General features: G+C 46.0%; 1 protein-coding gene and 1 long non-coding RNA gene across 2 annotated transcripts in view; both read left to right on the top strand.

The window, feature by feature from the left end:
- The window catches only part of SPG11 (SPG11 vesicle trafficking associated, spatacsin), a 73,326-nt gene extending 69,729 nt beyond the window's left edge, over positions 1-3,597 (top strand). The window contains exons 31-35 of the mRNA XM_019644872.1: positions 414-611; positions 1,026-1,114; positions 1,314-1,469; positions 2,132-2,283; positions 2,736-3,597. Coding sequence (XP_019500417.1) covers positions 414-611; positions 1,026-1,114; positions 1,314-1,469; positions 2,132-2,283; positions 2,736-2,916 — 776 coding nt within the window. The 3' untranslated portion in view covers positions 2,917-3,597. The remainder of the gene's footprint in view (positions 1-413; positions 612-1,025; positions 1,115-1,313; positions 1,470-2,131; positions 2,284-2,735) is intronic.
- Positions 3,598-3,638: 41 nt separating this feature from the next.
- LOC109384017 (uncharacterized) lies at positions 3,639-6,576 on the top strand. The gene is made up of 3 exons (XR_002124330.1): positions 3,639-4,061; positions 4,616-4,749; positions 5,465-6,576. It is a non-coding gene; the product is annotated as an uncharacterized LOC109384017 (long non-coding RNA).
- Positions 6,577-10,037: the final 3,461 nt, after the last annotated feature.

The raw sequence follows: 10,037 nt of genomic DNA, 5'->3' as shown, positions 1-10,037 counted from the left end.
CATGCTGTCCGGATATGAAATAAAGCTGCTTTTCTCAATAAGCATGTCATGAACATTTCCAAATCAACATCATTTTTAATGGCTACATGGCATTTTCTTAGCCCTTATTTTGGGCATCTGGATTATTTCTAATTGTTTGCCATTAAATATACTTGTTACGTCCATCTTAGCACTTTTCTTTGCTTATTTATTTAGGGATAGAGTCCTAGAAATGGAATTGTTAGAATAACACGTGTTCCATTTTTAAGGCAGGTTTTACCATTCACACTCACCAGAGTATGTGCCTGTTTGCTTATACTCAGAATAGCGTAAACTTTTATATTCATTTTTGCTTGTCCTTTTTCTTAGGTTTTAAGGAACTTTCAGAACCAAGGGACTCAGCCGTCCTGCCTGCCTCACAGTCCCTGGTTGAGACCTTAGTATTCCCTTTTTTTATGTGCAGAGTGGCACCCTGAAGACGGCCCTGCTCGACTACATCAAACGCTGCCGCCCTGGGGACAGTGAGAAGCACAACATGATCGCCCTGTGCTTCAGCATGTGCAGAGAGATAGGGGAGAACCACGAGGCCGCTGCCCGCATCCAGCTGAAGCTGATTGAGTCTCAGCCCTGGGGTGAGCAGGGCAATGCTGTTGGCCAGGGAAGGGTCTCAGGATGAGACCCAGGCATGAGACTGACTAATACCACCTCAGCTTCTAACAGCCTCAGTGGGGCCCCAGCTGGACAGGTAAAAGGAAGGGGACTTGGAAGACAGTGCCCTTCCTGTAGCCTGTGCACCTAGGGGGTCGTCCATCAGGAACCAGTGTGTATGTTGATGCTGTGTAAGCCTGCCTTGATGTTTCAGAGAAATGAACTAGATGAGCACTGAATCCTAGTCCAGTGTGTGCATTTTTGGCTTAATACCCTTTACCTGAGTGAGACATACCTGCCTCCCTGTAAACACCAGCCCAGGATCACCCCAAGTGGGGTGGGTGGAGAGGAGCCAGCCTTGGGAGTCCGACACACCCATTCCCTTTACTCCCCTGCAGAGGACAGCCTCAGGAACGGGCACCAGCTGAAGCAGCTGCTGCTGAAGGCCCTGACTCTGATGCTGGATGCGGCAGAGAGTTATGCCAAGGTAACCAAGGGGCATCTTATTCCAGACTGGCTTTGGGGCTTGGTGTCTGCAGTAGGAATTATTTTTTCTCTGGGCTCTTCTAAGGGGAGGAAGTCATGGACCAACTGGGGGTGAAAGGGGTGAGTTCAGTTGCTAGATGGTTCACAGGGGAGATGACAGCAAGTCTCTACCTGTGCCAACCTCCACCCTTGTCCCTCAGGACTCCTGCATGCGACAGGCCCTGCACTGTCACCGGCTCACCAAGTTGCTAACACTGCAGATTCACTTCCTGAACACTGGCCAAAACACGATGCTCATCAACCTAACCCGCCCCAGGCTGATGGACTGCATCATGGCCCTACCCCGGTTCTACCAGGTGAGAAAAAAACTCTAGCCAGCACTGCCAGCATCCTCTCCTGCTGTTCCTCTTGGGACCCAGAGGTTGAGTGACTTGCCTAAGGTCTCAGGGCTAGTGACAGACCCAGGAGAGTTCGGTTCTCCTGACTTAGCCGTCTGACATACCAAATTACCTTTCTATGGTAGTGTTTCTTACTAGCATGTTGTTTGGACAAAGGTTGGAGAACGGTGAGACACACCGTTGGGCCAGCAGACACCTTTGCTCCTTCAAACAGTTAAGGTTCAGAGAAACATCCCTGCTAGTGGTCCCATGAGCATCTGTCAGCACCAGCATTTTACAGAATGGTGCACCCTGGTTAGCACAGGGAGAAGGGCTTCTGGGAGCCTGGCTCTGGCCCTTTAATGAGGGATGTTTATCAGGGAATCAGCCCTTTCACAGTTCCTTATACAGTTGAGTTAGTGGGAAAAATATTTTTTCTCAGTTTCACTAATCGATTGTGAGGACGATTAAAAACACTTAAAGGTGTTTAAGAGAAGGGAAATGTTCAACTAACACCAATTCTGATAGAGCCTTTTAATGTGATTGGTAATGATCACATTCACTGAGAGTATATCGTCGTTTTCTAGAACAATTTTATGTCAGATAAGCTCTAATGGTGTCCTTCCCTCCATCCTTTTAAGGCTTCTATTGTGGCTGAGGCTTATGATTTTGTTCCTGATTGGGCTGAAGTTCTATACCAACAAGTGATTCTTAAAGGAGACTTTAATTACTTGGAAGAATTTAAGCAGCAAAGGTTATTAAGATCCAATATATTTGAAGAGATTTCAAAAAAGTAAGTACTAAAATGCCTCTGCTTTAGTTAAGGCATGGTTAAATTTTATGGCTAAGTATAACATGCCTGTAGCTACCCCTCTGCGTGCGACGACAAGAATCCCCCCAGAACGAGAGAGCTTTTAACAAATTTATGCAAACAGATGAATGAGAAGAACAGTTTGCTTATGGTGCTCTGTACTTAAAATGGGAGGACAGCTGCTCAGCTTGCTCGAGGTGCGAAAAACTATAATCAGAGGTCCCCCTTTGAACTGAACTTAATCTAATTAAGGTGAGGATTAAGATACTCATTTTTAACGATTAATTTCAGTGTTCATCAGGCACCCCATAATGCTAGTCTTAAAAATTCCAGACTTGTATCTGTCTAGCACTTTCCTTGTAGGTAGTCATAAGTCAGAGCTGACAGCCCTCACTCAAGACAGTTTCTTAACCTGTACCTTCTTGTTTGTCTAGATATAAACAACATCAGCCTACTGACACGGTTGTGAAAAACCTGAAGAAGTTACTCACATATTGTGAAGATGTCTACTTGTATTACAAGCTGGCATACGAACACAAATTTTGCGATGTTGTTAATGTGCTCCTGAAGGATCCTCAGACAGGCTGCTGTCTAAAGGACATGCTAGCAGGTTAGATGGGTTCAGATGACATGAGCATGGTTACTACCAAGATTTCAAAGTTGCCCGTTTTCTTGTACTGAAATGAGGTACGGACAGATGTTTGTGATCAGAGTAGAATAATGCATTGGGGATCTTTGATGTCCAAGTTATAAAACCCCAGAACTGTTCATACCAACCCTTTGTGAACTGTGGGTAAAGAATGAATCTTCACAAGGAAATTGCTATTTTAAAAGTGACTGTTCCTCTGTACCATTTTGTATAGACATTGGTATTAAGATCAAAAGTTCCATCTTCCTCAGGATGGCTTCTACTTTAGGAGATGATACAATATTGATTAAAGAATACCTGTGCCTGCAGATTCCAGTTTCAAAGGAATTTAATATTTACACAGTTAAGGAACAGATGATACATTTCCATTAGTTAGAAACTGATCTCTATAATAAAATAGATTTTAAATTCAGTGCATGTCATTATTAACTGCTAAGGAAATCTTAGCCCTTGTCTGCCTTAAAACAATCTTTATTTGCTGTAATTATTGCTGTGTAATCACTGCTTTCTGTTAATTCCTCAAATCATTTGAATGGTCCTGTCTTCCACTTAGTGGTCTACAGAGCTCTGATTGAGGCTCCTACTTCATATGTAAGAGAAATTAAAAACATTTTTGTTCTGTCCCTACTTTTAAGTCTGTGACAATTNAGAGAGAGAGAGAGAGAGAGAGAGAGAGAGAGAGAGAGAGAGAGAGAGAACGCGCCAAATTTACTCCAGGAAAAAAAAAATGCACTTCTCACTCCCACTTAAGCAATGTGAGTAATGTTTCCTGGAATCCATTCCACTTTCCAAATTTGACAGATCCAAGGGAGGCATTTTACTGATGTTTAGTGAACAAATGAAATAATAAAAGGATAAAGTTTTATTTAAAAAATAGCCTTCTGTATCTCTTCTCAGTCCAGTTCAACAATGTAACATTTACTGAGTACCAGCTTTGTCCCAGGTACTCTAAAAACCAGGGATATGGCGACCAAGTCAAGCAGCAGTTCCTGGAGCTCACAGACTAGGATGTGATACACAGGAAGAGCCAGACTGACGGGGTCAGGAAAGGTTTTTGGAGGAAGTGTCCAAATCAAGGCCTGAAGGATTATTCAGAGCTGCTCAGTAGTTGGTAGGTTTGGGGAGGGCTCCACAGGTGCCAAGGCCCAGAGGACATAGCGTGTATTAAGGCGGGGAACCCTTTTTCTATCTTCAACACTGCAGGTATTTCCCCAGTTTGCCTATTGTGCTTACAGTGATTGTGTGTAATAGTTTTAAATTGGTATGAGATCAGAGCTTTATTAATCTGGAAAGCCGTCAGACGTGCAGGGCATATGGCACTTGATTAGGCCCTTTGGAGTCTTGTTGACAGGTGCTCCATCAGTTTGTCTGCAGTTTCTCCATCTTTAGAAAGCAGGGTTCCTTGTTCTCATTTGTAGGGCCTCAAAATGTCACTAGGCAAGTCACTACATGACTGGTTTTGAAGAGATTATGCGGTCAGTGAGAGAAGAATTTAGACAGTCAAGGAGCTGTCCCAGAGCTGGAGCTGGTGATGTCAGGGTTCTCAGAGGACTGGTGAGACAGGCCCCATCTGTGCCAGTCCCCTTCACCCTCCTGCCAGGCACAGAACTAGACAGTGGGTGGCCAGGGGTCACAGTCGTGTCTCACCAGTGCCCACTTAACCAGCCACAGAGCTGCTGATCCTGGCCCATCACTGCTTCACGCTGACATGCCACATGGAGGGCATCATCCGAGTCTTGCAGGCTGCCCGGCTGCTCACAGACAACCACCTGGCCCCCAACGAGGAGTATGGGCTGGTGGTAAGTAGCCCCCTCACCCCTACTTTCCATCCTGAGGAAACCTTTGAGAGAGCAGATAGGCTGAGGACCAGCTCAGCGCTGATGTGGTCATAGGCAATTTGCCCATTGGGACACCACTACCTACATACATGGTAGCTGGCTGGACAGCTCAGCCCTCTGCCCAGGTTATGATTTCTGTCAGAATCAAGTCACCCCAGAGAAGCCCAGAAGATCTCTGCCATGCTCCAGGGCTATCATACCCTCTTGCCAGAACAGTTAGCTTTTCTAGAGGACTAGGACAGCTGTATTTCCCCCCAACACAAGGTTCAGACCTACTTCTTATGTCTGAATTGTAATGAGCTGACAAGTCAAGCCTCCTGCGCCTCCCAAAATGCTCTGGGCTTGAAACTGAACTGACCGCAGTGGCTGAGCAAGCCACTGGGCACTGCAGTACTGAGTGGCGAGAAGGTCAAGCGTGCCTGCCCAGGAGGATGGCACTTCAGCACTTGATAGTCACGCTTATAGATGACAGAGGAGGGAACAGCCCCACGCCTAGCACTTCTGAATCCCCGCGCGGCCCCTTTTCGGGTACATGGGAGCAGGGGCTAAGCGTGGAAAGCTGGACGTCAGCCCTTCTTCCCCCGAGCTTGGTATCTGAGAGCAGCCTTGATGAGGGTAGTGGTCTGGCTCCCAGGACTCCGGTGATGCTGATGCAAGCTGCCCTCTCTCTTCCCAGGTGCGGCTCCTCACTGGCATTGGAAGGTATAACGAGATGACATATATATTTGATTTGCTGCATAAAAAACACTACTTCGAAGTGCTGATGAGGAAGAAGTTGGACCCGGTGGGTGTACAGTATTTTGAGCTCTAAGATGACATGTATTGTTGACATTCAGGAGTCTCAGACTTTCTCAGGAATACTCCCGGTCAGGGGGGGCCTGGGATACGGAGGGAGGGAGTTAAGGACCTCCATAGGACACACACTGTAACCAGTAGCTGAAGGTTCGAGTTCAGACCAAGCAGCGATTATGCTGACAGATGCTAAATAGGGAAGAAAATTAGTTCATGTGCCTCCACCTCAGCTGTCAGCGGCCTCCACTGTCCTAACGCCTGCTCTGACAGGTGCAAAAGCCTTCCCTTAGAGCCCTGTGGAAATGGATTGGCCAGCTCAGAAGGCCGCACCAGAGAGCTTTTAGAGTGGACAATTTTCAGAGGACCATGAAAACGTTTGTTGCTGAGAGCTATTAGGAAGCGAATGCCAAAGCCTGGGCTGGGAAAGCTGTGGTGCTGTTTCTGGCGACGACCAGGAAGGAGACTTGGAAGCTAAGGCCTGACCTGCCAGACCCACTGGGCTCTGGGCACTTGTCTGTCCTCCACATGTGGCACCAACATGTCACTCACAGAGCCTGTTTCCAAGTCATTCATTGCTTCAGCCCATTCATCTCTGAAGATTTAAAAACCATAGTACACTTTTGGCTTCTGGGAACTTAGGCCCAGCCAAGCAGGATTAAAAGACAAAGCAGAAAAACTCTCAATGCTGGGCTGATTTCAGGCCAGGCCAGCGCAGTCATCAGAAGAGGAGCAAGTCCGGGGCACCTGGGATCCGCCCAAGGGTATTTAAATTGTTTTTGAGGCATTTTTGTTTCTGTATTTAAATAGTCTTTTAATACTTTTTTTTCCTCTGATTACAAAAGTAATGCATATTCAATGTTAAGACACTTGGAAAACAGAACACAGAAAAAAGCCCTCTGTGTGTATCTACCATCTGGAGATAGCTACTGCCAACAATTTGGTATATGCCCTTTCTTTGCACACGTACCCACGTGTGTGTGTGTGTGTGTGTGTGTGTGTGTGTGTGTGTGTGTGTNAGGGCAGTGTCACTGGCCCTCATATGTGGGATCCGAACCGGGGCCCTCTGGCGTCCCAAGCCAGTTCTTAACCATCGCGCCACTCGGCCGGCCCGAGACTGCATTCTTTTTAATGGCCACAAGGTATTCTGTGTGGATGTACTATGATTTATTTAATAATGCTTTATTGATACACATTTAAATGTTTCCATTTTATTTTTGCTATTAGAAACAGTGTTGTGTAAATATTCTACTTTTTTTTTTTCCCCAGTAGAAATTATTCTTCTATTTCAGGTTAAGAGCTTCATATATATCATATATATACACATATGGTCAGGAGTGGATTTTAATTTTATTATGCCTTTGAGGCATCTATCCAGATGATCCTTGGTTTTTGTGATTTGTATTTTAGAAAGATTCTGATGAGTGGGACACATTGACTGGGGACGAGGGGAGGCTGGCAGCAGGAGACAGTAACAGCCTCTTAGATGCAGGGTGATGAAGGCTGGAACTAAGGCAGAGATTGGAGGGATGTTTTGGAGATACAGTCAGCTAGACCTGGTGACTTCTCTGAGACTGGGGCAGGGTGTGTGTGGAGGAGAGTGTAGCGGTCATTTTTGGTGATGACCCCGGGTGTTCAATCAGGGGCTTTGAGTCTTTTGTGGCCTAAGAGGCCTTTGAAGTATTTCCGCCTGGAATTTCCTGGAAGAAGACCCTGAAAGAAGTTTAAGTGGGGTGTGGGCCCTGTCAGAAGTGGTCCCAGACCGAAGGAGAGCCATGGGGGGTGCAGTGCAGAAGCTGTGGGCAGAGATGTGGGGTCATAGTGGCCTGGGGAGAGGCCTTAACTTGCCAGCTTAAAGCCCCCCTCAGACCTGTATTTGCTTCCAGCTTCAAGTTTGGATAGTCAGTCATTTGTGATGCTGCCCCCTAGTGATGAAGTGGTGACTAACCTGGAAATTCTGACAAGCAAATGCCTCCATGGGAAGAACTACTGCAGGCAGGTCCTCTGTCTGTATGAACTTTCCAAGGTAGGTGTCAAAGGGTGGGGCCTCCCCAGGCCGGCAGGCTCCCTCTGAGAGGGAGGGAAGTGGGGAGCTGGAAGTAAATTTTGGACGTTGCCAGGTCAGCCCGTTATATGGTAATCATGGCCTGGGAGTGGAGCTCTTGTCAGGACGTGGCCCCTGTCAGTCCATCCCTGGGGCCACATCCTGGGGACGTGGGGAGGACACCAGGCCAAGTGCTACGGCACTTTGAGTCCTGGTGTCTACAGCTCAGCCAGCCAGACGTTAATAGCTAGACATTTCACTTTTCTGGGCCCCTGGTTCTTGATCTATAAATGATTTGACCACCAGGGTCCCTTCCAGCTGTAATATCTTAGGTTTTGCTTCAGTGTTATTTGGTACTTTGCATATGGGAAAGAGCCCAAAATAAGTTTTAAAATAAAATAAAATGGAAAATGATGACCCTAAAGACAGCGGCCAGAGCAGCCAGGACTTGCTTGTGACTTTTTGTTGACTGAAGGAAAGATCAGTAAATTCTAGGTAAAGTGCAACAGTGGAAGAGTATAAAGCCCAGCGCCAAAGCCCTTTGCTCAGAGACTTCTGCAAAAATGGAGGGTTTTGCTGCTGCCATGGAAACAACAGGAAGGGGCTCTTCCCTTCTATACAACTTTCTCACGTTTCGTAACATTTGTAAAGCTCAGTGTTCAACACGAGATAAGTCATGTGATGCTTTCTGTAGACAAGCCTTCCTCTTGCTTGGATTCAGCTTTTGGCGAGGCGGTAGGAAGGGCTAGATAGTGTTTGCTTCCTCAAAGGTTCCTGCTCAGGGTGAGGGACCTTCAAGCTCGGAAAAGGATGGAGTCTGTCCACGTCAGAATTCAGAGAGGCTGGTTTTTTCCTGGTTCCCCACAATAGCTCTGACTTTTCCTTCCTCTCAGGAGTTGGGCTGTTCCTACACACATGTCGCCGCCCAGGATGGTGAGGCCGTGCTCCGAGCAATCTTGGCCTCTCAGCAGCCTGACAGATGCAAGCGAGCCCAAGCATTCATCAGCACCCAGGGCCTTGAGCCAGACACGGTGGCTGAGCTTGTGGCCGAAGAGGTGACCCAGGAGCTGCTGTCCCCACCAGAGGGAACAGGTACCCTCCCCTCCAAGCTCCCCCAGCCTTTCAAGCCACTGTCACAAGTTCCCACTGTTATGGAGTTGGACGATGTGCTCATACGCATCTTGCATGGTACCCTCTCAGGTTGCCAGGTTGCACTTGTCAAAGGAGAACACATTGCATTTATTGTTTTCGCTTTTTTAAAAATTGTTTTATGATTATGCTTAGAGTGGCTGTGCCTTCCTCTGAGCTCATGAACTCCTGTCCTGTACAGTGACCACTAGACCAAGATTCTTGGGCTCAACAGGAGGAGAGCTGCATTGGGAACTCCTCCAGCGTGACCTGCCCAGGCCTAGGCAGAACGGGCCTCCTGGTGTGGGGCTCCTCTCTCTCAACTCTCCCAAGGTAAAATCAGCGCCTTTCTCCACATCTTTCTGTACAGGACAGAAACAGATGTTCACCCCAGCAGAGGAAAGCCAGACATTCCTTCAGCTGACCACTTTGTGTCAAGACCGCACATTAGTAGGCATGAAGTTGTTGGATAAGATTTCCTCCGTTCCCCACGGGGAATTGTCTTGCAGTAAGTTCTTGGCCATTTTCTTACATGTTCGGGGCCCAAGCAGGTCTTCAAGAAGTCTTCCAGAGTTAGTCTTTCCGAAACTCAACTTGGATCCTTGTTCCTGCTCCGGATCCCTACCCCTCCAGCATAGTTTATAAGTTCTTGGTAGAAAGCCCTAAGTTCATTGAAGAAAATTTAGAAAATGTATATGGAAAAGTAGCCCCAAATTTAAAATCAGACAAAAAGGTAAATCTTTAACATTTGGCATATTTCTATTTTATATTACCCTGCAAAGTGGATTGTTATTTTCCCCATTTTAGAAGGAAGCTGAAGCTTAGAGAAGTTGATTAATTTATAACTATTAAATAGCAGAGTTGGTATTTGAACCCACTCTGTGTGATTTAAAAGCCCAAAAGTCCTGTTGCTCACTTTCCACAATGTCTAGAGTTCCTTGTGGGCCTTCAGTAGTGTGTGTCCCTCTGATCCTTTTCTATGCAAGTCTATAGATTTTTATTTTTCAAAAATGGCATTATACTATAATTACTTTATGAATATGCTATTAACATTTTTCCATGATATTGAATATTCTTCTATGTCATTTTTAATGGTTACACATTATTTCTCTTATATGTAATTAAAAATTGTTTACCCTATTGTGGGACCTTTACATTGCTTTCAATTTTCTGCTGTTTTAAAACACTGTAACAAACATCCTTATGGGCAAATCTATGTGCACATCCGTGATTATTTTCCTAAGATAAATTCCTGAATCAAGAGTATGTCCATTTTTTTTTTTTTTTT

Source organism: Hipposideros armiger, unplaced genomic scaffold, assembly GCF_001890085.2.
Source record: "Hipposideros armiger isolate ML-2016 unplaced genomic scaffold, ASM189008v1 scaffold_92, whole genome shotgun sequence".
NCBI classification, from domain to species: Eukaryota; Metazoa; Chordata; class Mammalia; order Chiroptera; family Hipposideridae; genus Hipposideros; species Hipposideros armiger.
The sequence above is the reverse complement of the archived record's forward strand: the minus strand, read 5'-3'. Positions and strand labels throughout refer to the sequence as shown.